This window comes from Alnus glutinosa, chromosome 12 (genome assembly GCF_958979055.1).
Source record: "Alnus glutinosa chromosome 12, dhAlnGlut1.1, whole genome shotgun sequence".
Classification (NCBI taxonomy): Eukaryota; Viridiplantae; Streptophyta; class Magnoliopsida; order Fagales; family Betulaceae; genus Alnus; species Alnus glutinosa.
Window position 1 is genome coordinate 17,105,285 of NC_084897.1, and position 26,855 is coordinate 17,132,139.

Genomic DNA, 26,855 nt, shown 5'->3' on the forward strand with positions numbered 1-26,855 from the left:
TCCGATCGCCTCTCTCTCGCTGTTTCGTGGAGAAGTATATATAAATCTGCGTCTCTCCGATTCGCTGCGTATTAAAAACATTCCAACCGTGGGCCCTCAGATAGTCCATTTTCATCGAATTTCTGGGCCCCGAAATACTATCAGAATTCCACGCCAAAGTCTCTTTTGCATTTCGTAGCGGGCTCTCAGATAAGACCTTTCAGAGGGAGCTCTCTCTCTCTCTCTCGGATTATCGGTTCTTCGGAGACTCAAGTTTCCCGGATTTGTATGTTCGAGAAAACCTTCCGATTATCTCAGTCTCTCTTTTTTATGTTGTTGTTTGGTTACTGAGAAAAGCCTCCGGAAAGAAGAGGAAACTTCGTGAAAGTTAGGGTTTGATAAAACTTTTTAGATGTACTTGTAAAAGTATTTTGACGTGACATAAAAATAAAAGTTGTGAAAGTAGTTTGAAAAAGTATTTTGATGAGATATAAAAATGAAAAATAGTGAAAGTAGTTTCGAGTGTTTTGCACTCGTTTTTGTTTTTAATTTTATTCTTTCGGCGAAAAGCAAAAAGCTCCGTAAATAGCGTTTGATAACGAGGATTATCTTGAACTAATATTTATTCTAAATGCATTTATTATTTTCTCTGATCTTGTTTTCTGCTGCATGATTTCAGTTTCTCCCTTTTTAATGTTGTTGTTTGGTTACTGTGAAAAATCTTTGGAGAAGTGGAAAATTGCCTGAAAGTTATTATTTGTAACTACATTGTTTATGCAATCTGCGATTTTTTCTTTCTCGGTTTTGGCTTTCTGTTACATTATTTCGGTTTCTCTCTTTTTGTGCTGTCGTTTGGCTAACTGAGAAATGAAGTTGGCAAAGAGGAGGAAAATTGTGTGGAAGTTGTTACTTTGAACTCGATTCTCAATTCCAAACGCGCTTGTTTCTTTTTCTCTGTTCTTGTTTTTCGTTACATTATGTCTAACACCAAACAGAGAGTTATTTTTGGTTACCACTATGTATTTTGAGTCTTTGGTTACTGGTTAGTGAGCATGTTTGTGGAAAATTGTTTTTTGGTTGGTGAGAATGCGTTTGAGAAGGGGAGAGAAAGTTGGACATTTGCAATGGTTAGTTTAAAGAAGTTTATTTGTATGACTAGTTGTTGTTTGATTATCTGAATGAGACTAAAGTGAATTAACGTTTGGGTAGGGAACTGTGACAAGCATCATGAACAAGGCATGTGTAATGTGTGTAAAAAGATAAAGAAGCCAATGTTAACACATATCCTTAATAACATGGAGAATCTAGTGGGTGGGTAAGAAGGTTCCATCCATCATGCCATTGAACCCATAATTTCCCATTAAATGTAGAACATTTGGCATGTGATCCTTTAGTGGGAATATATATTTCTTTAGTGGGAATATATTTGGCGGAATGTCACCCTTTTACTATCTTTTCTCAGAAGAAGTACAGTTGGTAATTCCTATAGTTTGTCTGTTTTTGTTATATAGCCTCTCTTTATTGGTTGAGTGTGGTTATGCATCTCAATTCTCATGGAAATCAATTGTATTCTATTATGTCCATGTTCCTCTTGAAATAAGTCCGTTTAGACTTGGTTTTGTTTTTATCAATAGGTTATAATAGATGATGCTCAAACACGCGCGCACACACACACACACACGTAATCTAATCAATCACATATTTTGCAGTGAGTCCAGTCCAAAGGGTGGATGATGCCATGGACTTCAATGTGAAACAAGGGAATCATTTATTCAGTTATGCACTATATTTGGGAAGCCTTGGATAATGAATATGCAGGTATTGTTTTTTTCATTGAGACATTCAACTATTCAATAGACAGGAGCATGGAGGTTTAAGACGTGGTGAGTTAGTGAAAATTTAATTCTCCATTATTTTTGGGTTTGGTCATGGCTGCCGAACCGAGTGTTTTCAAGGCCTTCAGTTTCAGGGCCTTCAATGCAACGAGGGCCTTGGGAATTCCTGATAAAGAGGTGAAACCAGTGCTAAAGAATCTCTTAAAAGTCTTTGATAATAATTGGGAACTAATTGAAGAAGACAATTTTCGGACACTTGTAGACGCGTACTTTGAGCTAAAGGAAAATAGCAAAGATGATATGCAACATAATGATGGGTTTGAAAGATCAATAAAAAGAAAGCATTTGGAAGAACAAGAAGATTGGGTTTCATCTTCCCAACTGCCCAACACTCATTTGATTGGCAAAGGGAAGGACCCCATTTCATCCCTTGTGGTCACTGAAGATAGATCTATTGTTGTTAATTCTTCTTCCAGTACGGGTATAGATGTCTGTGATGCTTTACCTATTACAAGACCAAAGAAGAGAGCTCTTGGGATACATAATTCCAAAACAGGTTCAAATTGTAATGGTTCAGACTGTTCTGGGCATATAAATTCACATAATTTGGTTCAGACTGCTGTGGAAAAGAATGAAATACCTACAAAAATTTCTGGACAGGGTACCGTGGAGCTATCTCAACCTTGTTTAAGAGACAGCAGAACTGTAGGTACTTCCCAACTGCCCAACACTCATTTGATTGGCAAAGGGAAGGACCCCATTTCGTCTCTTGTGGTCACTGAAGATAGATCTATTGTTGTTAATTCTTCTTCCAGTATGGGTATAGATGTCTGTAATGCTTTACCTATTACAAGACCAAAGAAGAGAGCTCTTGGGATACATAATTCCAAAACAGGTTCAAATCGTAATGGTTCAGACTGTTCTGGGCATATAAATTCACATAATTTGGTTCATGATGAAAGGAGGCCCTTCTGTAATTCTCCTGATATAACAAAAGGTTCAGAAAAAGTGAAAATATCATTGGTATATGAAAATAGCAGTGAAAGTCTTCCAAAATTCAATTACATTCCACATAATATAATTTATGAGCATGCCAATGTAAATATTTCACTGGCTCGGATTGTGGATGAGGATTGCTGTTCAGGTTGTTCAGGAGACTGTCTTTCATCGTCAATTCCGTGTGCATGTGCTCGTGAAACTGGTGGAGAGTTTGCCTACACTCCAAAGGGTCTGCTGAAGGAAGAATTTTTAAGCGCTTGTGCGTCTATGAAGAAAGAACCTCAAGAGCGCCATTTTGTTTATTGTCAGGACTGTCCATTAGAGAGGACTAAGAATGAGTTAATGCCTGAACAATGCAAGGGCCATTTGGTCAGAAAGTTTATTAAAGAATGCTGGAGAAAATGTGGATGTGACATGTCGTGTGGAAATCGAATAGTACAGCGAGGTATAACAAGCAAGTTGCAGGTGAGATTTCCCTTGAATTTCTGACAGTGGAAACAGCTTGACTTCCCATCGTTCACTAAGCTAATCAATTAATTACTTCTGCTAGTGTGTGGAAGCCAGTGCAAGTTAGAATGATATCAAAATATCGTTTTAACTGAGGTCAATAATCATTGTGTACTGAAACAATTTCAGGATTAATTTTTTAGCATGTGTTATTTTGGACTCCAGGAAAGTTTTTCTGCTGAAAATACCTGTTGTTTTTGTAGTTGTTTACGGCAATAACTGGTTCATTTGTATAAATCCAATGGTAATTAATTTTTTCAAAGCTACATATGTTATACTATTATATATGTTATGATAACAATAGTAACAACAATAACTACAATTTCTTATTGGTGATATTTATTCAATATGATAGTTCTCATCAGTTTATTCTTTATGACTTTTAAATTTTCAGGTGTTCTGGACTCTTGAAGGAAAAGGATGGGGACTTAGAACACTTGAGGACTTGCCTAAGGGAAGTTTTGTTTGTGAATACATCGGGGAAGTACTGACCAACATGGAGTTGTATGACCGGGTCCTGCAAAGCAGTGGCAATGAGAGACATACATATCCAGTAACACTTGATGCAGATTGGGGCTCAGAAGGAGTTTTAAGGGATGAAGAGGCACTTTGTCTGGATGCGACATGTCATGGAAATGTCGCAAGGTTCATCAACCATAGGTAGGATTTTTGTTTTGTTTTGTTTTTTGAAATGCCTTTCTGCAATTTAGCGGTTTATTTGTTGCTATTGTTTTTTGTCTTCATCTTGGTAGATTATGGTTTTCTATTTTTAAATTAATCTAGGAAGTTAATGTTAAAAAATTTCTTTTTTGTTTTTAGATTTTTCACGAGCAAAGTTCTTTGTTCCATGATTATGGTTGTTTATTGGAGTTGCCTATCATCTAGAATTGATGGCACATTTAGATGAGACATTAGAAAATATTATTACTAGTTCAAGGCTCTCCTAGTTTTATCCTGCCATGTAAATTGAAAGTTTTGAAAACAGACTTGAAAAAAATGAAATCATGAGATTTTTGGTAATGTTGAGAAGCAGAAAAAGCTTCTCTTGGATGAACTCCGAGATCTTGATGTTATTGCAGAAAAAAGAACTTTATCTGATATCAAGAAGTCGAGAAGGCCGAGATCATTAGCAGTTTGAAGAGGACAACTTGATGTTATTGCAGAAAAAGAACTTTATCCGATATTGAGAAGTCGAGAAGGCTGAGATCATTAGCAGTTTGAAGAGGACAACTCTAATGGAAGAGGTAAGCTGGAGACAGAAGTCGAGGGCTCTTTGGTTGAGAGTAGGAGATAATAATACAAAATTCTTTCATCGTGTGGCTAATTTGAATAGAAGAAACAATATTATGATTCTTTAGAGGTTAATGGCTCTTCTTCTTCAGATGCTACAGAAATAAGTAAGCACATTGTGCAATTTTACACTCTTCTCTACTCTAGAACAATTTACTTGGTGACCTTAATTGGATGGTCTTCTGTTTGATTCTATTGGTGATAAGGAGGCTACATGGATAGCAATGGACATCAAAAAAATTTCGTCCTATTACTTTAATGGGTGACGTCTACAAAATTATCTTGGAAGTCCTAGCTAACAGGTTGAAAACGGTGTTGGAGGAGGTTATTTCCAAGACTCAGAATGCCTTCATTAGGGGAGACAGATCATGGACTTAGTCCTTATTGCCAATGAATGCCTTGATAGTAAAATCAGATCACCGAAACCAGATGTGCCTTGTAACTTGGATATAGAAAAGGCCTATGATCATGTTAATTGGAGTTTCCTGCTGTATATGTTGGGGAGATTTGGTTTTCGGGTGAAATGGTGTGAGTGGATATCACGTTGTTTCTCTATGGTGCGTTTCTTTGTTTTGATTAATGGTACTCTCATTGGCTTCTTTAACAGTTCTAGTGGCTTGAGACAAGGGATCCTTTTTCTCCCCTGCTCTTTGTCATTGTTATGGAGGCTTTGAGCATATTGTTGTTCCCTACAGTGAATAGGGGGCTTTTATCAAGTTTTTGGTGGGTTCTAGGAGTAATGATGAATTCTTAGTGTCTCATCTCCTTTTTGCGGATGATACCTTGATCTTTTGTGAGGTAAACCCTGATCATCGCTGTAATTTGAGGTGCCTTTTCCTATGCTTTGAAGCTGTCTCTAGTTTGATTATTATTATTGTTTTTTGATAAGTAAGAGTAATTTTATAAAAGATGAAGGCGCCCCTGAGTATAAAGGGAGTATACAAGAGGACGCAATAACAGAAAGACCAAAAAACACAAGAGAAACAAGAGAAAAACACCCACAAAGACCCAACCACAACAGAAAACCCAAACCACCCAAACAAAAACCCAAAAACCCTCTATAACATTACATCACAGCGAATCTCTTGCTTTTGCCCGAGTAGAACCAAGACTCCTACATCATAATTGATATCGTACTCAAGGTTATGAAGTTCTCTATTCCCTTTAACCTTAGGAGTGGAGACTGGGACCTCAAGACTCTGCCCCTCAACCACTTGAGCCATGACATTCAAAAAACCCTTTACGTTCCTCTCAAAGGAAATCCCTACAGTTTGGAGGCACAACTCAGCATCAAACACTGCCCCAAGAGAACCTACAACCTCTTCGGAAACACCTCCCCTCAAAGATTCATGCGGCGGGGAAGAATGGTTGCTTGGAAGAAGGAACCCACGTCGATAAAAGTTGACCGGAGGCTCCCTAACTGCCACGGACTCCAAATGTGGCGAATGATGATGGCCCAGCGGAGAAGGAGACGTGGTGATCGCCGCCAAAGACTCAGCTAACAAAAACTTGTTCAATTGCGCATCCTTTCGCTTTCGAGAATACCTAATCAACGACTTAGACTCCGAAGGATAGATAGGCGCCCTAGACTCCGACATCACGGGAAGCGAGAGACGAAGCCGTTCACCTAACTCTTCTGCCCCTGAGGAAACATCGGGAAAAACGGACCCACAACCTGCTTTCCAGGCTTGGGGAACTTTCGCCTGACCCAGAGCCACCGCAGGAGAAGCTTGCTGTGAAGAACACAAGACCCCTGAGAAGTCACGTACATAAACTAGATCTGGGGCAAGCGAACCAAGGTCCTGGCTCATCAACTCTGGAGAAGAGAGGGGAGGGACTAGTGAAGAAGGTTCTGGTCCCGATATAGCAGAGACCTCACTCGGCTTGGACAGAGACCCAGCCAGATCAGAAGCACCACTGGCAGAATCTAGAGACACTGGAGAAGACACTTGACTAGAGGATGTTAACTGGGATGACAAACCAGACCCCACTGAAACAAACCCGACTGGGGGTGGCTCAACAACCGTCGGAGAAGCCATTGGCGCCTTGACGACTGGCCAGAAGAACCCACCGCTTCTGGCACAGGAGAAAAGGTTGCTGAAGGCGAGGAGACGCCTGACCCGAGAGATCAAAACCCACACCTGCTGAGAAAGAATCGGAACCAGAACTCAGAACAAGACCCGACTTATTGGCCATCTTAACACTGGGCCTAAAACCCCATTTTTTGGATCCAACCCGTAACTGGGCCCAAGCTGGTGAAGATGTATTAATTACTGATGGTGCTAGATTACTCTGCTTAATTTATAATTACTTGTGTCGAAAGAAAATTATTATGCTGAATCACTGATCAACTATCAATATGATATCACCATATGGTTTGGTGGACTTCATTATTTATTTTATTTATTTCCAATTTCTCATTTTCTATGTGATTCACTTATATAAATTATGTTTCTATTGTTCCAGATGTTTTGATGCGAACTTGGTCGATATTCCAGTTGAAGTGGAGACTCCTGATCGTCACTATTATCATGTACGGATTTGGCTGGCTTTTTTTGCATTTATTTCCTTTTTATTTATCTTTATTTAGAAGTAAAGGATTTTTTTTTTTTTTTTACATTTTCTTTAGGGAGGGTTTGGGTGGGGGGTTGTAACCTTTCAATAAAGAATTGTATCTAAAGAGCTTGCTTGCTTTCCTTGTTTGCAGCTTGCCTTTTTTACTACCAGGAAAGTGAGTGCTTTTGAAGAGCTGTCATGGGTAAGTAAGATCATTTTCTGAAAGTAATTTTATTGGAGTTGCTCATCTAAAGAAAAGAAAAAAAGACTGTAAAAGGTTTTTTGATTGAAAATTGTTGGATTTAACCTCCTTATAGAAAAAGAACTATGATGTGCAGTGATAACTTTGATTGCAAACTTAGGTGTAGGAAATATCTAATGTTTATATGCTAGGCAACTAAGCTTTCATATGCTGTCCTCAAGGAAATTGATGATTTCTCTGAAATTATCTAGCATTTCTTATGTCAACCTGACCTATACCCCAGGACCATGCTCTGTTAGGTCTAAGAGTACTTATAGTAGCTTCTTTAAAGCCTCTTTCCTTCCCTAAATATAGGAAAATTCTCAAAAATTCACAAAAAGCCACATGCAACAGATACCCTATATATTCCCTAAACATTGGGTAAGTTACAATGCTACCAAATGCATTGGGGTAGCACTTTAGCTTCCTTATCTATTATTTTAAATATTCATCTTTCCTCTCTCCTCTTTTGTGTTTCATTGGGGACTATGTTTGAATTTTGTAAAAGAGATGAGGATGCAAGCTTGCATTTTGTAAAGAAAGAATATTTTAATGGTATAAGAAAAGATAATGGAAGTTATTGTTGACTGTATTTAGATATGGAAGTAAAAAGTAGTTTCGTTCACTAAATTTAAGAAAAATTAAAGGGTAACTGCTGAGAGTGCTCTAAGGGTATGATTTTATTCCAGCCGGGTTAGAGGCAAGAAGTTGGGGGTTTGATGTAGCATTTTTTTGGCCTTTTGAGTTTTTCGGGTGTTCTTCCTTTGTTTCATGTTTTTCTTTTGTTGTGGTGTCCTTTTTGTATACTTCCTGTATGCTTAGGGGCGCCTTTACGCTTTTTTAATGCTATTTTGTTTATTTTTTTTTGATAAGTAAAAATTCATTAAAAAGCGCAGAGGGGCGCAACCCTAGTACACATGAAGTATACAAAGGAGCCCCTAATTAGAGGACCGAAACGAACAAGAAAGTAAAAAATCAGCGTACGGCAAACTACTCACGCTATACGCCGACACCCAAAGATATAACATATTAAGCACATTTCTACAAAGAGCCCCAACCTGAACCTCCATATCCTCAAAAAGCCTAGAATTTTTCTCACGCTACAAGCCCCACAAAACACAAAGAGGAACCTGCTTCCAAATACGATGAACAGGACCACGACCCAGCAAAGATCCCCAAGCACTTAATAAATCCAAGACACTATTAGGCATAACCCACTCCACCCCAAACAAACTATAAAAGAAGCTCCAAACAACCGAGCCACGTCACAATGGAGAAGAAGGTGATCAACGGATTCCCCATGCTTTTTACACATAACACACCACTCAACCACCACAATGCCACGCCTTCGAAGGTTGTCATGAGTTAAAATCTTTCCTAACGCTGCTGTCCATACAAAGAACGCAACCCGCTTCGGAGCTTTAACACGCCATATACCCTTCCAAGGAAAAGAAACCGCCTCGTGACAAGCTAAAGCTTTATAGTAGGTCTTCACTTCAAAATTCCTCCTCTTGGAAAGAATCCACACCGCCCTATCAACCTCCCCATGTCGAACCCGAGTAGAGTATAATTGTTCAAAGAAGGCCATCACCATCTCCAACTCCCAATCCTGAGCATTGCGCGTAAAGAGAACATTCCAATGGGCCACACCTCCTACCATAGACAAATTATCCACCACCCAAGCGTCAGGAAAACGATTTCGTTTATTACCTATAAAAAAAAAGGGTTTGATTTTATTTTCATTCCTTTTTCATGTTTTTTGTTCCTCTGCACTAAATGTGGAATATATTATTTTACCTTGCACAACTTCTTGTTATTCTCAAGCTGTCCCAAACTCGTCTCGATTATTTTCTACTTTATTCTAGTTAATCTCTTGTGGCTTCTATTATTATAAATGCTTAATAATTTATTAAGCATTTAGTTTTTTAGAAGAGCCTTGTTTTGGTGGAGTTGAGCCAAAAAATTTTCCTCTTTCGTTTCCTTGGAAAGATAAATGTTACTTCCTCCCCTTTGTGAAGGTAAGATCCGTATCTTTTCCTTTTTAATAACATAAAGAAAAAGAAAAACATTCATTAAAGGGGCTCACTTGACATCTTTTCATTCGAGTTACTTGGCATGAACAGGAGCCTTTTCAGTTGCAAGGCCGGGTTGTTCGCAAACATTCTGGGCTCCTTGCTTTCTATTCTATTACAAGTTTTATGCCGTTAAAAGTCATATGTATGCTAATATTGTTGTGTAATTTATATGGCTGATTCTGAATTCCTAATTTAATATCACTAGCTTATGACCCATGCTATGCGCGGTATTTTTTTATAATTTATTTGAAAGGTCTTTGTTAGAATAATATATTAGGGTTTGAGGGTATTGTGGTCATTGTAATATTCTCCAAAGCCTATATAATAATGTGTGAGGTAGGCTACGTAAGATAATATAACGTGCCTCCTCTTTCTTTTCACAAAACCCTAATAACATGGTATCAGAGCCTAAGGTTTAATCTTAGGGTTTAATTCCGTTCTTCATACTATACCCTATTCTCTAAAATATATATATATATATATATATATTTTTTTTTTCTTTCTTTTCCCTCGTTTGTCGTCATTCACGACAGAACCATAGAAACTCCAAAGACCTGATTGTGTTGCATCTCGAAGGAATCTAAGGCACTGGGCTTCATGCCCGTGTCTGGCAAGCGGCGGCGGCGCAATCACGGTTGTTAGCGGCGTGATCTCGCCATCATGGTTTGCTCCGTTGGTTGTCGCCGGTGTTGGTTGCGATGGCCGGAGCTGTGCTTAGTGGTGGCGTCGGTGCAGTCTGTGGAGGTTGACGTCTTCTGCGGTTGCCGGAGCCATGTTTAGTGGTGGTGTGGCTCTCCCGGTGGTTGTTCAGTGCGTGGGTTCAGTGGAGATTGGACTGACGTGGTCACCGGCCGTCTCGGTTGTCGCTGCAGAGGATCTGCGTCGGGCCGGGTCACTCAAACCCGCACGGGTCAGCCCAGTCCATTCGGTTCAGTTCCGTCCGCTCCGTGTTCCGGTCAACCCGACCCGCTCTTAACTCGATCCGGTTCATCCAGTTCCAGACCCGGTTCAGACATTCCGGATCCGGTTCATCCAGTTCCCGACCCGGTTCAGCCCATTTTAGACCCGTTCAGCTTGGTTCAGGTCGGTTCAGGCCCATTTTACACACTTTATTGCTTGTGTTGTGTTTTTGGGCTTTCTTCTTCTTGTTGGTACACTTTGGGGTAGTTTCGACTCAGCATGACTACTCCTACTAAATCAGATATACCCACTTCGGCTTCTATGGGTAATATACCACTGACATCCGTGAAATTAAATGGCAAAAATTATGTCTATTGGGCACGTTTTGTTGAGGTATCCTTGCGCGGGAAGGATTTGTATACTCATTTGCAATCAGGCAAACCGACTGATTCTACTTCCACCAGCCTTTGGGATCAGGAAGACAATCAGATTATCTCTCTTATGTTGAACAGTGTTGAACCTCACATTGGATCCTCGTGTATTTATCTTCCTACTGCCAAGGATATTTGGGATCATCTTAGTCATATGTATTCTGGTACTGGCAATATTACTTTTTTTTTTTTTGATAAGTAAGAAGAACTTTTATAAAAAAAGCGTAAGGCGCCCCTAGGTACACAGGAAGTATACACAGGAACAACCAAAGCTAACCCAAAAAAACCCACAACACAAATGCCCCAGAACACAAAAGAACCAAACAAAATACAAAAGAACCCAACTAAGAACAATAAAACCCACTACCCGTCAAAGCACAACAGACCTACAACATATGTGCCTTGCCTTTCCTACGCCTAGAGGGGTAATTCGCGTCACCATAGTTAATGGAACTATGCAAATTTAGAAGCTCCCTTTTCCCTTTAGACTTTTGACGCGCAAAAAACTGGAACTCCTCCTCCATGGCATCCCGAATAGCCAAAGCCTCCTCCCCAAAATCCCCATCCATCGCCCAATCTAATGGCAAACCATCCCAATAATCATCTTCATCCTCCTCCCACACCACAATCTCCCCGTTATGATCAAAGCCAACAGGCCAATTCCGAGTTTGGGAGAAACCATTCAAGCAACCACTCGAAGGGGAAGAAGGACCTACCACCCCGTCATTGTTGACCTCCTGAAGCGCCATGGTAGGGACTGAAATCGGGGGAATATTGAGAAACCCCTTCCTAAAAAGGCCCTGATTCACTGACGTCATTGCCTTCTTTATTGCAGGAGGTTTTGCCGCCTTCTCAGCTGGCGGCACTCCACCTGAAACCCTCTTAACAACGAAGCCAACTGACATCTTCACAGCTTGCAAAGAGTCAGAAAGTAGCCCATCATTCCACTTCACAGAATGCCTTTCCCTCAATTTTTTTGCCCTTCTGTAGTAACACTGGAAGGGCTTAGAAGCCACCACAGGGAGGGGAGAGCGCAGCTTCTCTCCTAAAAGAGCTGCACCAGCGAGCGACGGAGCGGCAGAGAGGGGATTAGGAAACTGAAGCTTCCCCAAAGGAGTAAACTTAAAAGAAGTAGAAGCTGAACCCCCCGGAAAACCCAGATCCGGTGCCGGAGAAGGGGGGAAACCGAACCTATTAAAGGCTGGATTCACACTCGAGCAAGAAACCGCCGAAGGCACCTGGGACCTGCTCGACTCACCCCCGGAAAAAGACTCCGTTCCTGTATCTGTCCCTGTAACTGTCGCCGACGAGGACTCCGGCCTAGGATAGATCCCGACATCAGCCGAAGATGCTGGACTCACGCCCACTTTATCTCCCAACGCTGACACCTCCAAACCCCCAGGAAGAATCCGATTTAGAATCAACCCAGAGGACATCTCCGTTGTCGTCTCCGGCGAGGTTGGCGGCGGACAGGAAACTTTAGGTTTCCGCTTGATTCGGGTCACGCGAAAACCTAAAGGTTTTCGAAACAGCCCCGACCCGGTAAATCGGCTCAGAACTCTCCCCACGGCCCGGCCCAAAGCCAAATAAAAACCAGAACCCAACTTACGCCACGTCCGCGATCTCGAAATTTCAAATTTCAAATGAGAGTCCTTACCTTGCGGACATACAATCTGGTCTTTGCCCAACATATCAAGCCGGTGAGCCTCCAAGGAAAAGCAATCCACCGCCGATCTCGGAATATCCTCTGCATGCCGCACTGCCGGAAGAAGATCGAACTCGTAAGGTGTCGCCCGCGAAGCCCTTAGCCTGGACCGACCATCACCCACTATGGGCATCTTCTTCGCAACAGCGGTCGAATCTGCCCTCACAACCTCCGCAAAAGAAGGCCCCGTCCACTTTGGAGCCAGGCCCAGAGTCATCCGAACTTCCTCCACAACCTTCTTCTCCGGTGTAGATGAGGAGCCGAGCCTGCCACTCACCGAACCTGAGACAAAATCGACAACCTTTCTCAGCTCGTCTGAGAATTTAAGCCATCCCCACCCTCTACTCGCATTTATGAAGTCTGCAAACAATACTTTGGACTCGAGCAAGGTGCTCAGCCTGTGAACGAGTATTACAATCAGGTTGTGGTCATCTGTCAGGAGCGGGACATGTATCAACCACTCTCAATTGATCTACAGAAAATGGGCAAGCAACGTCAAGATGTGGATGTGGTTCGCTTTCTTCTCGGTTTGAAACCTGAGTATGAGTCAGTTCGTGCACAGATCTTGGGTAGTTCAGATCTCCCATCTCTTCTTGAGGTTTTTTCTCGTATTCAGCGTGCTACTCTATCTGATCATGGCCCTGTGTTGAATTCTGACCGTGAGGGTGATCGCGCTGCTTTTATTGCTGCCCGTGGTGGTTCTGGTAGTTCCCGTGGAGGACGTGTCAGTAGAGGTGGTCGTGGTTTTCGCGGTGGACGTGATTCTCGAGGTAGTGGTCGTACGGGCGGTCGTGGGTCTCGCAAATGCACTCATTGTGGCTGAAACAATCATTCTGTGGATTATTGTTGGGATCTACATGGCACACCATCTGGGTTTGCCAATCAGGTGTCTTCTCAAGCAGATTCTCTAGCCACCTCTGGACCCCCTGCTCCGTCCAGCCTCAATTTGGAGTGTGATGTCATCTCCAATCCGAAAGATGAGTATGCTCAGTTCTTGGCCCATAAGCAAGCTTCTTCCTCTTCCACTGCTACTCTTGCTCAGTCAGGTACTGCATCTCACTGTCTTTTATCCTCCACTAGCAACCCATGGGTTATCGATTCTGGCGCAAATGAACACATGACTGGTTCGTCCACTTCCCTTTCTGATTATCATTCTGTTGTTACACCTAAAAGTGTCACTCTTGCTAATGGTTCCCTCTCCCAAGTGGCCGGCTCAGGCACTACCCATTTGAGTCCTGACATTGAGTTGTTGTCCGTTCTACATGTTCCCGGTTTTCCATTTAATTTGTTATCTATTAGTAAAATTACCAAAGCCCTTCATTGTTCAGTTAGTTTTTACCCCTCTTTGTGCATTTTTCAGGATCTCAAGACGAAGAAGATGATTGGTATGGGGCATGAAGTTGGTGGCTTATATTATCTGGACCTCGCACCTACACCCGCCTCTCACGCTTTGCAGTCCTCGGCCTCCGCTCTTCAATGGCATTGTCGTCTTGGTCATCCGTCTCTTCCTACTTTGAAGCATCAAGTCCCAAGTCTTCGTTCTGAGTTATCTGTGTCTTGTGAAGCTTGTCAGCTTAGTAAGCATCGTCGTGTTTCTTTTCCGTCTAGAGTTGTCCGTAGGGTTTTGAGTCCTTTTGAGTTGGTTCATTCTGATGTATGGGGTCCCATTAATATCGCGTCCAATAAATTCCATTATTTTGTGACTTTTGTGGATGATTTTTCCCGTATGACATGGTTATTTTTAATGAAAAATCGTACTGAGCTATTCTCTATTTTTCAAATTTTCCGCAATATGGTTAAAACTCAATTTGCTCAGAAAATCCGTCTCTTGCGTTCGGATAATGCCAAAGAATACACATCCGGTCATTTTACCTCTTATTTGTCTGATAAAGGCATTATCCATCAAACCTCTTGTGCTCACACTTCACAACAAAATGGTGTGGCCGAACGCAAGAATCGTCATTTATTGGATGTTACACGTTGTCTCTTGTCTCATATGCATGTCCCCAAACAATTTTGGAGTGATGCTGTTCTCACTGCTTGTTATCTCATTAATAGGATGCCCTCCTCGGTCTTAGATGGTGTTTCTCCTCGTTCCCTTTTATATCCTTCTTCCTCCCCGTTCTCCTTGCCCCTTAAGGTATTTGGGTGTGTTTGCTATGTCCATAATTTAGGTCCCGGTTTTGATAAACTTGACCCTCGTGCTACTAAATGTGTATTTCTTGGATATTCCTCCACTCAGAAAGGATATCGTTGCTATAGTCCTGTTCTTCGACGCTACTTCACTAGCGCCGATGTCACATTTGTTGAGTCTCTCCCCTATTTCCCTGCTACAACTTCTTTGGGTGACTCTTTTCTTGCACCTGATGTTGCGTCCATTCCGTTGCCTGTTCCATTTCTCTCTGAGCCTGCCTCTGCTCCTCCAGTCTTGTCGCCACCACACTCGCCTGCCCCACTCCAGGTTTATACGTGTCGACCACGCCCATTAGCTCATGCTCCTCCACCATCATCCTCACCGTCTTCAGATCCAGTGTTTCCACCTGCATCAGACTCCTTGCCCATTGCCCTACGGAAAGGTACACGTTCTTGCACTACTCACCATCCTATCAGTCAGTTTGTATCCACTAGTTCTTTATCTCCTTCACTATCTTGTTTTATTTCCCACCTCTCTAGTATTTCCATTCCAAAGACAGTGCATGATGTTTTATCTCACTCCGGTTGGAGGCAAGCTATGGAATTGGAAATGAGCGCCTTGCATCAAAATGGGACGTGAGAGCTTGTTCCTTTACCACCTCATAAGAAGACTGTTGGTTGCAAATGGGTCTTCACAGTTAAGTTTAATCCTGATGGTTCTGTTGACCGATTGAAAGCTCGGCTGGTTGCTAAAGGCTATACACAAACGTATGGTATTGATTATGATGAAACTTTCTCACCCGTTGCCAAAATTTCTTCTGTTCGTGTTCTTATTTCTTTGGCTGCTACTCTGGATTGGCCCTTGTTTCAATTGGATGTCAAAAATGCCTTTTTGCATGGGGATTTGCATGAGGAGGTTTATATGGAGCAACCACCTGGGTTTGTTGCTCAGGGGGAGTCTCCAGGCCGTGTCTGTAAGTTGAAAAAGGCATTGTATGGTCTCAAGCAATCACCGAGGGCATGGTTTGGAAAATTCTCTGAAGCAATATTGAAGTTTGGTCTTCAGAGATGTCAGACGGATCATTCAGTATTTCACTTACACACTAGTGCAGGCTATATATTTCTTGTGGTATATGTAGATGATATTGTTATTACTGGAGATGATTCAGAAGGCATTGCTCGTTTAAAACAGTTTCTACAACAGCAGTTTCATACAAAGGATTTGGGCAAACTTCGATATTTCCTAGGTATTGAAGTTGCTAGATCTCGAACAGGTATCAACTTATCTCAGAGAAAGTATGCACTTGATTTATTAGAAGAGACAGGTCTCTTGGGTTCTCGACCAGTTGATGTTCCGATGGATCCAAATAAGAAATTATTGAAGGGTGAAGGTGAATTATTGAAGATCCAGGCAGGTACCGCCGTCTAGTTGGGAAGTTGAACCATCTTACTATCACCAGGCCAGATATCTCATATGCAGTTAGTGTTGTTAGTCAGTTCTTGGAGGCTCCTCGGGTTTCACATTGGGAAGCTATTACTCGCATTCTTCGGTATTTGAAGAGAGCCCCTGGTCTAGGAATACTTTATAGACCAAATGGACATCTTAGAGTCGAAGGTTTTACTGATGCAGATTGGGCAGGTTCTCCTTCAGATAGACGATCTACTACAGGTTATTGCACATTCTTTGGTGGTAATCTTGTCACTTGGAAGAGTAAGAAACAAATAGTAGTGGCACGATCTAGTGCTGAAGCAGAGTACAGGGCAATGGCTCATACTGCTACTGAATTGACCTGGTTACAACATTTCCTTCAAGAGATTGGGTTCTCAGCTCCTACTCCTATTCCGTTATTTTGTGATAATCAGGCTGCTTTACATATTGCATCTAACCCAGTTTTTCATGAAAGGACTAAGCATATTGAGGTTGATTGTCATTTCATCAGAGACAAGATACTCGATGGAGATATATCTACAGCATACGTGAAGTCTGGAGACCAGTTAGCTGATGTGTTTACAAAAGCTTTGTGTCGGAACCAGTTAGAGTGTATTTGTAACAAGCTGGGCTTATATGATATATATGCTCCAGCTTGAGGGGGAGTGTTAGAATAATATATTAGGGTTTGAGGGTATTGTGGTCATTGTAATATTCTCCAAAGCCTATATAATAATGTGTGAGGTAGGCTACGTAAGATAATATAACGTGCCGCCTCTTTCTTTTCACAAAACCCTAATAACAGTCTTAAAGAGATTATGAGTAACAAATTCCTTCCCCTCACTCAACTGACTAATTGGCTACCAAAATGTCAATAAAAATTAAAAAAAAAAAAAAACATAAGCCATATAAAAACTTTGAAAAACCAATGTTGTCCATCAATTAAGCACGTAAACAATGTACATTACATAAAAAAGAAACCTAAAAAAATAACTGCGTAGACTAAAAGATTGTCATACCTGATATAAAACATAACGATAGGAAACTCTCCTATCTCACCATCATTTCAATGAATTAAGTGTAAATTTCTCAAAAGGGAAAACAATTAATTTGAATAAAAAATAACATATAAATTACAAAAGGAAATAAAGACAAAAAATAGAAATTGTATGGAGATGGGTAAGAGATGGTTAGAGGATGGATATTTAAGAGCATCCATAGGTATAAGAAAACAAGTGTCTTTTCCGTATACTTTTTTAGGTTTCAATGAAATTCATAGGTATAAGAAAAAGTCTTGTCAAGTAGAGATTTTGTATTTCATCCATCCTTGGCATATATAAAGTGGAAGAAATTACTTTTAGAACAGAAGTAAAAAGTAATATAAAAATTTAAACTGAAAATAAGGACAAAAAATGAATCCAAAAGTATAGAATCACAGAAAATAGGGACAAACAAACGAATTATTAACCATTCTCTTTTGAACATGGCCCTGCAAACACAATTTCCAAAATCCAATCAATGTTTTTTTAAAGAAAAGATTTCATCAAATAAACTAATTGCAAATTAACAACTAACAAAATCCATCTCAATCTCTCTCTTGATCATGGAAAGAGATCGAGTACTCGTCAAAGTCAAGGGTGAGAGAGAGATATTTGAGCTTTTAGGGTGAAACAGACGTGAGAAACTTACGTTCGATGTAAAGCTGACGTTTATTCTGAAGCTTACGTTTAATGCGAGGGGGAAGCGATGTTTGAATGAAAGTGTGAAATAGTGTTTGAGTGAAAGTGTGAAACATGGTTTGATTGGTGTCTTAAACCAAGTCTGAAACCGATGTCTTGGGAAGATAAGGGATGTGACTTAAATGCAAGTTTGCATTGTTTTTAATTTAAGGGACATTTCTCAATACTTTTAAGCCACCACTTGTCGCAATGATAGGCTCCCCTCTTATTGATTCCACTAGTGTGTATATATATATATATATATATGATATGATATGATATGATTGATGGTCTGGATTTCCTAATTGCTTCGATTATCTACATGAAATTGTTGGCAGGATTATGGGATCGACTTTGCTGATCAGAATCATCCTGTTAAGGCATTTCGTTGCTGTTGTGGAAGTGCGTACTGCCGTGAGATGAAGCAAAAAAGGTGAGTTTCTCCTGTGATTATTTTTGTTTCATTGGGTGATTGTTTTAGCATTTTATTGTGGCTCAGTTTGAGTAAGAAAGGCTAGAAAAAGAATGACAAAATTGCATTTCCCTCACTTTTTGCATAATTTAGTATTAGGTGTGCCACGGGCCTCCCCCTATCTGTTTTCCCACAGGAAACAGTTTCCCTCAAATCTCTTTCTTCACGTTTGATTGCTTGATGCACCATTATAAAGGGCTATATTAGAGCTGAGCCAAGCCGAGCTTGGGACTGCCAGATTCGGCTCAAATACATAGAATAGTGGCTTGAGCTCAGCTCGAGCTCGAGCTGAGTTTTGAAGGGTTGTCGAATTCAACTTGTTAAGAGCCTAGCCGAGTTTGAGCTTGGCTTGAACTTGGCTAGCTTAACAAGCCGAGCCTCCAATCAAGCTCGAGCTCGATTGGAGTTTTATAATAATTTTTGTTGGGTGCTTTTTGTGGGTTGGCTTTGGTTATTCCTGTGTATACTCATTTTGTACTTATGGGCGCTTTACACTTTTTCTAATAAAACTTTTTTTATATAAAAAAAAAATTATTTCAAAAAATATATATATTAAAATTCAGTACAATTTTAACTTTGATCTATATTTCAGATTCTAAATGGAACGTTTGTAGTTTTACATATATTATGTTTATTATGTTAATATTTTTACACTATAATTATAGAATCTTATATTTATAAAACTCACACACACACACACACATATATATATATACACGAGCGAGCTAACGATTCGAGCCGAATGAGTCGAATTGAACTTATACAAGCCAAGCTTACGAGCTTTGTTCGAGTTGAGCCAAATTTATACGAGTATGTCTCATTTAATATACGAGCAGATTATTGTGTTTATGAACGGCTCATTTATTTTTAGAACAGAGACCGAATTGAGTTTAAGCGAGCCGAGTCGAACCGAGTTTACGAGACGCCGGGCTCATCTGGCACCCTTAACCATTAAAGTTTGAGTATGTTATATTTTTTAAAATGCATGGTAGACTAGGAAAGCAACTTTCCTTTCTTTTCACTTTTCCTCTATGGCTTTCTTTCACCCTACGAGGTAGGAGCTAGAATTCTCGTGTTTCATGAGAATTGTAATTCTACTCACGGGAATTGTAATTCTTGGGTTGGGTTGGGTCACATCTCTCTCTCTCTCTCTACATCCCTGACCTAGCGTCGGCGCGTGAGAGTGCATCAAGCTAGGAGACCCTCTCTCTTTGCTTCCTTATCTTTGTTGTGAAGTCGGGGTGTGAGTTCCGTCTTTCTGGTTCTTGTGTATCCTTTGTATCGCGCATAGGGGCATCAACCAGTGGTTTCTCTTTGTGGGCTCCTTTCCGTCGGCGACTATTTAACATTCTCTGGGTCGTCCGTTCTGCGTTTTGGGGGTGTCTTGAGATGGAGAAAGTTTTCTTGTGGAGTCGAAGATTTTTGTCTTCTCGGTTCTGGATGGGGCGTCAAGGCTGAGGGTGGGGGAGAGGAGAAAAAGTTTTTCTGGCAAAATCGTCATCAGTCCACAGTGCTCGGAGTGGCTTGCGTCGACGCTGGAGATTCTATTGGGTTTCCCGGAAGATCAAGAGTTCATCAAATCCTTCAGGGAAGGGTCGAAAATTTTGATTGCTCGGAGAGGTAGTAACCATGCTAGCCGTTTCCTTGAGGCAGCAGTATTCGGTTTGGGTGGCCGGAAAGGACTTATTTTGATCCCGGAAGGCTGTGGTGGGTAGGGTTGGCTCAAATTCTCAGACGAGCTGATAAAGGCCGCTGTTTTCCTTTCTGCCAAAATGGACTGGGGAGCTGGGTCCCCGTATGTGTCGGTCAATAATGAGAGGAAGGAAGAAGAGACAAAGATGGGAATGTTTCCTTGCTGGAAGGGTCCCTCCTTTGTGGAGGTGTTGAGGTCAGGTTCGGTGCCTTTCGTGGGGGGTAGTCGTTCCAGGTTGAGCGCTGCGTCGGCGGAGCCATGTGTTCTGGATTTTCATTTTTCTCCCGTCGGTGAGGCATGCAGAGGACGATTTGAGAACGGCGGTGGATTGCTTCTCTTTGGAATCACCTCCTCTTGAACTGTTGGACAAAGACCGGCTTATCTGTCCTCTAGGTAAGAAGCTTCTCTCACATTCGAATTTGAAATTCGAATTTTCAAAACGTCGCATGTGGAGAAAGCTGGGCAACGGGTTTAACTTGGCTCTGGGTTGAGCTGTAAAGAATATTTTGGACTGTTTTGTCGGGACTGGGCTGGGTCGTAAACGTTCGGGTTTTCGGTTAGCCCGATTCCTCCCGAAACTTTTAGCCTCCCGTTCATCGAAAATCATGCCGGAGATGTCACCGGAGATTTCTTTTGGGATTCCTTTGGTCCGTCCTTATTTTGGTGGCTTGGAGGATGCTTCGTTGGATACCATAGAGTGTGTGGGTATGTCATTGTCGGGTTTGCTTGGGTGTCCTCTTTTGTCGGAGACGATGGAGGTTGTTCCAGAAACAGTCGATACAGGGACTGGACCTTTGGGTGTTAGTGTTGTACGAATGGATAAGAACGGGGTTGAACCAGAGGGCTTCGATGGTGTCTCTGGGGGCTTGAGGAAGGCTAGAGAGGAGCTCGCTCCTGGGGTTTCTCTGGCTCTGTCTTCTTCCAGGGGTGGTTCTGTAGCCGGGCTAAGTCTTCCTTCGGTATTCCTTAGGTTTTCGGGTTCTGTAGTTGGACTTTCTGAGACTTCTTCTCTTCTTCCAGCACTGGAGACGTCTTCCACCCATACAGATTCCTTCTCTTCGGCTGAGATGGATGAGAAGTTGATGTCGGAGTGGGAGATAGATGTTAGGAAGAAGGTTGCTGGGTTTTGGGAGAGGTTGTCCCAGGAGTATGCGGGGAATGTGTCTGAGGAGCATAACGAGAGGTTCAGGGCTATTACGGAAGAAATGATTAAGCGTCAGAAGACTAAGGGCAAGAAAGAGCTTCTGAATCTGCAAAGCTCCGTTAATTATGGCGACTCTAAAATTTCTTCTAGGTGTAGGAAAGGCAAGACCCATATGATGTAGGGTTGTTTGCCTTGGGGTTTTTTGTGGTTTGTTTCTCGGGGCCTTAAGGTTAGGTTGTTTTGTGGGCTTCTTCTTGTTGGGTCGGTGGTGAGGCTTTTGCTTCTTGTATACTCCGTGTGTACTAGGGGTGCCTTACGCTGTTTTTTTAATAAAATTGCAATAACTTACCAAAAAAAAAATTTGTAATTCTTGGAATTTTGTCAAATGAACAACTCAATTTTCATAAATTCTCAAGATATAATTCCCAACTTTATTCGAGCGGCTCATGACTGGGAGGTGGATGTCTTGGCTTCCTTATTCACTTTTTTGTATTCCATTAGAGTGAGAAGGGAAGGGGAAGACAAGCTTGGTGGGCCCCTTCTCACATAGGGAAGTTTGATGTTAAATCCTTCTATAGGGTCATTGCTTGTAAAGATGAAGCTCATTTTCCCTGGAAAAGTATTTGGTGGACCAAGGTTCCTTTGAAAGTGGTTTTTTTCGCTTGGTCGGCGGCTTTAGGAAGATTCTTTTCATGGACAATCTTAGAAAGAGGCATGTCATCATGATTGATAAGTGTTGTATGTGCAAAAGGAATGAGGAATCCATGGACCATCTTCTTTTCACACACATATATATTAATTGCTAAAACTGATCAACACTGCCATAGCAATTAGGTTGTTTACTAGTAGTAAAATTGAAACAGCTAAATTTTTTGTTCTCCCCCTCTTCATGGCGAATGTGGTATGCATGGACAAAACAATAGGTATATAACAGCTTCATCGGAAGAGCTTGCCCCTTTCTCCATCGGGAATAGTTTAACTTGGCCTTTTGGCATGGTTTTTTCTTGCGACTTCTGGTCATCACATAATGGTCCCAAAATGCATCAAGAATTGAATTTAATGTGGGACATCAAGAATTGAAAATGCATTGAGAAATAGAGCTTTTGTCTATAGAAAAAAATATGAAAAGTCTTTTTAAAAAATGACCTCATTTTCAAGCTTCCTCTAAAATGCAGTTTTGTGCTTTTTTAAAAAGTACTTCTGAAGTTTTTTTTTAATGAAACGAACCCTTTTTGCTTGACGCATCTCTTTATGTATTAAAAGTACTTTTTTAAGCTTCTTAACACAATTCCAAACAAGCTCTTAGACAAGGAAAGTGGCACGTGAACAATTTTCACACTAACCTCTGACAACAATATTCCTGATGTTTACTTATAAAAAAAAAACAATATTCCTGATGCTAAGGCTTTTAGTGTAAAATGGAACATCAAATAGGAGTGTGTTCATAACACTAGTAAAGGCTGCATTGCATAGTATTTTTGAAGTTTTCATTTCCCTCTATTAAACTACTCACAAGTCTCATGACATGATTTGAATTCGGCTCCTTCGTCAGGCCTAATAAAAGCTGGATCTTGAAAAGAAATCAATCTGTAGCTTTTGATTCTCTTGTAAAATGGACCTAAACTAACTGGAAAGGGTCAACCATCTTATAGGAGAAAAGGAATACTTGGTTCATGTGCTCTGCTTCATATTTGAAATTGAACAGTTGACTTAATTCGGCAGTTTTTTTACTTATTTTTTTTCCCTGATAACTTTAAAATTTTCTTGTACAGGAGCTAGATGGCAACTTTGCACACATTTTGTTTTTGTGGATAAAGATTGTACTAAAGGAAAACTCTTGAGAGATGAATGGAGATATTTTGAGAAATTGCACGAGGATGTATTTCATACACAGGGTTTTTGAATGGAGTCGTCCCTGTCAGTTTTGGAGGGCAAGCAAGCAGGCAGTGGGGGAGCATTTGTAAGTATTAATTTCCAATAGCTGTTTGGGTCTTCCTCATCAATCATGGCTGCTTATTGAAAAAGTGACTCGTTTTATTTTATTGACGGAATGCAGATTTTGTATCGTTGGCTCAACTTCATTGCATAGCTTGTCATGGCATACCATGTACGTCCTACAATTTTAGGAAATTTCAGTTTACTTTTAAGAGCGTAGAACTACTTCATTTAGTCTCATTCTTCTGACTCTCTCAAAATTGTGGACCCATGTTTAGTTTTGTAATAAACTTCCTTCAAATATCTGTGGCACTGATGGGGTTTAAAAGGGGAGGAGGTAATCTTCTGGAGTTATAGTAGGGTGGCGATTCGGTATTTTAGGTGACAACACTGACAAGGCAAAGGGTATGTGAACACTAGTTTTTGTTTTTATTTTTTTGAATGAGGAAAGTATTTGTATTAATTCGAAAAAAAAAGATGTATCACAAAAGTCAAGCAAATACAGTGGTCCTAATCCCTAATTTACATTACAACTTGCTCCTATATTCGAGAAGACACCAAATATTCTATTCTCCTTTAGGGGAGAGAAATTCTAGACGAACCCTAGAAAACATACACCCTCACATCTTGAGAGACTAGAACCAGTAGTTAATTAAACAATTTCTGGTGGCCAATCCAATGGGTCGGGCCATTTATTTGAACCATTTGCAATACTTTTTAGGTTGTTCCTTTACACTATTCCGATTGTATTGGGGCTTTTGTCAGGTTGCCCACCCCTTTATTTGTATTCTATTTTTTATGTAATGTTCCCTTTTCCTTTTCCCTTTATTGAATAGATAAAAATAATAAAAAATAATGATGATGATAATAATAAAAGCAAGGCTAAGATGAATTCACAATAATTCCTAAGCCTTGTATTAAATAAGCACTTGCAAAAGGCGTAACCATGATGCATCCAAAGTCAAATTAGTGAAAAGAATAGAGAATACGTGCTCAATTTTCTTCCCAACCACATCCACTCTTACCAATCCTATCCTTCAATAAATCAGACTCTCTCTACCATTATAAATATTTCTTCTTCTTTTAAAAAAAAAGGAAAAAAAAAGGAAAAAAAAACAGATGAGGAAGTCCACCCACCAGGGCCGCCACAGAAACAGATAAGAGTATAACCTGCATCATATAATACGTGCTCCCAAATAAGAGTATATAGCCCTAGCTTGCAGAATAACTGCTGCATTTTACTACCAAATAACATAACAGAGACAAGGATGGAGAAAAACTAAGAATCTGTGATCGATGATCTATATATACTTTAATCATCCTCTTTCTTCCCCCACGATCTGATAAGCAACAAGAAAATAAACCCAAGAAATAAAGCTGCTGCCCCTCCCACAACAATTGCTGCTGCTTTCCCATTGCTATTGTTGTTGCCTCTCTGACCATTCTCTGGAAAAGAATAATAATAAAAAAAAGGTCTCAATCTGGGGCAGTTTTACGTCAGATAGTAATAACAATGGGATATGTTATTCCTATGTCACGATAGCATTAATAATGATGATGGTGATTGTTATGGAAGAAAACCATTTATATAACTTCAATATAACAATTTTATGGATGAAGAAATACCCAATAATCTTTCACTAGCTAAAAAGACAAATACGACATTTCAAATAAAAACCAAAGAAGTATTTGCGGTCCGAAAAGAAATTCTTCCATTTATAGCATGCGCTTTTTATATGCACAAGAAACACAACTTTTAAGAGACGATTAACCTAATTTGTAAGAAATTTATATCTTTTGCAGCCCGAGATGTGAAGTTTACCTGGGTGTGGATTGATTGGTTTCCCGTCTGGGTAGAAGGTATAGCTTATAAAGCACTTGTCCAAATAGATTTCACCCGAAACTGATTCCCCACATTCTTCCTGGGCTATTTGCTCTGCGCTGCTCACGCATTCCCCACACTCACAACCTCCTAAATCACCCTCGCACTGTGCCATCATCTGCACCGAGTCATAACTAGTTGCATAGAACCCGTTATTGTGCACGACACCGTTGATCAGAGTGGCAAACGCCGTGTCCCGGAGCTTTGCAAATCCATCGACCACCGCCTTAGACTCCCCACAAGTCTTGTAGTGCAAGTTTGCTTCGGAAGTGCTGGTTTCATGAAAACCATCGGCTTCATAGTATGTGTAACACCCATAAAGCTGAACCCGGGCTGCCATTGCTTGGCTGCACAAGGTGTTTGACATTTGAGAAAGTTCGTTAACGCAGCTGTAACACTCTTCACCACTGATATCCCCCCTGCACTGAAAGAAACCGGAAATGGCCGTCTCGCTTTCGCCTTCAACGGCTTTGAAGAACTTTGATTGAGAGGAGTGCGCGAGGAGGTCTTGGAAAAGAGAGGAAAGGGAAAGGGCTTGTGATTGTGACTTAGTTGGGTCTGTGAATGTCTGGCTTGCGCAATCCTTGTATACTAAGGTGGCGTAATCTGAAGAGGATTCAAGAGGCTGCGGGAAGAAGAGAGCCAAAAAAAGTATAAGAACCAGGGCATAAGATGGAAGAGAGAATGATATCAAGGACGTTGAACTCATTTTTGATGGCTTTGCTGCTACATTGGGTTGTAAAAAAGCATGAGTTGGGTTGCCTGAATATGGATAACTATCATTTTGGAGAAGATGGCTTGGGCAGTTGGGTTTTGAGCTTGGTTTTTCCTGCCTAATGTACCAAACTATGGATGAATATGTTATTTCTAGAATTTGTCACCAATACTTCAAATATTAATGAAAGGTGAAGAATCCTCCACTTTAATTTACGTACAACACCCATCTAAATGAGTCAAGCACTCAAGCCAAATTAAACTTGGTTGGACCTCAAATTGTTGATTATTTAGAACGGACAAAAATTTCTTTAAAATTGGGGTGGAGGAATTTTTTCTAACTCAATCTGTAAAATATATATATATATATTTTATTAATGCTATTAGAAAAGCGTGAGTCTCAACCCATCTCATTAATTTTTTCTCCTAATTATTTGTGTAATGTCAATTACCCTAATCCAATTACTCATTGGACCATACACTCCAAACTAATAATTGAAATTCAATACATCAATTAAAAATAAAAGAAATGCAGATCAAATAACAGATGCGGAACTATATGAAAACTATCGTCGATTCCAACTGTGTATATTATCCAAACCTTTACATTTATATAAAGTTTATTTTGGTAATATCTATGCATCAGGGCGCTAGTACTCAACCACTAGCTAGGAATCCTGATTGAGCCAAATCAAATATTGTAATTAACATTTGTTGAAAAAATGAGAAAAAAGAAGAAGAAGAAGATACTTTCTGCTTGTAAAAACATGTCCAAAATTCCTAGTTTTTATGGCCATGCATAAGCCTCCATCGATACGAAATTACAGCCCCATAATACTAAATAATTAAGCTTTTGTTCAAATAAATGGAAAATCTGTTCTTAACCAGAGCTTCCCTTCGGTTGCAATCCACCAGCAAAAACGTCTTTGGTGCCCTCTAGATTTCTATATATTTTTTTTCTATGCAAAAACGGGTAGGAGTAACATCCTTATATGGGCCTGACGAATGACAAGAGGGACTTACACGAATAATACATAGGGCAATTAATGAACTCCTGGGGTAGAACATATCCGGAGCAAAACCCATAAGGAACACCATAATATATTGTATAAGCAATTAAGTGGTCGAAAACTGATATTGCTTCTGACAAATCTATGGTTATGTTCAAAATGCTCTGTTTCGATGTCATCTTTTTGAGATGAATTGGCTTGAAATTA

At 40.5% G+C, this 26,855-nt stretch overlaps 2 protein-coding genes across 4 annotated transcripts; one reads left to right on the plus strand and one right to left on the minus strand.

The window, feature by feature from the left end:
• On the plus strand, positions 1 to 23,554 carry LOC133851619 (histone-lysine N-methyltransferase SUVR4). 3 transcript variants are annotated; one of them, XM_062288118.1, is made up of 9 exons: positions 1 to 265; positions 1,689 to 1,797; positions 2,077 to 3,278; positions 3,715 to 3,980; positions 7,077 to 7,143; positions 7,318 to 7,368; positions 18,137 to 18,231; positions 22,880 to 23,067; positions 23,164 to 23,554. In XM_062288118.1, the coding sequence occupies exons 2-8, from the start codon at positions 1,758 to 1,760 to the stop codon at positions 22,884 to 22,886; spliced, it is 1,728 nt and encodes a 575-aa protein (XP_062144102.1). In that variant the 5' UTR covers positions 1 to 265; positions 1,689 to 1,757; the 3' UTR covers positions 22,887 to 23,067; positions 23,164 to 23,554. The 3 variants fall into 3 exon arrangements, with proteins under 3 accessions (XP_062144102.1, XP_062144101.1, XP_062144103.1); XM_062288117.1 differs by having other exon boundaries at positions 1,689 to 3,278; XM_062288119.1 differs by lacking the exons at positions 1 to 265; positions 1,689 to 1,797 and adding an exon at positions 1,898 to 1,991 and having other exon boundaries at positions 23,164 to 23,553.
• Positions 23,555 to 24,200: 646 nt separating this feature from the next.
• Positions 24,201 to 25,886, minus strand: LOC133851620 (plasmodesmata-located protein 3-like). The gene is made up of 2 exons (XM_062288120.1): positions 24,865 to 25,886; positions 24,201 to 24,488 (listed from the first exon to the last, which is right to left on the minus strand). The coding sequence occupies exons 1-2, from the start codon at positions 25,631 to 25,633 to the stop codon at positions 24,355 to 24,357; spliced, it is 903 nt and encodes a 300-aa protein (XP_062144104.1). The 5' UTR covers positions 25,634 to 25,886; the 3' UTR covers positions 24,201 to 24,354.
• Between the last annotated feature and the right edge of the window lie 969 nt (positions 25,887 to 26,855).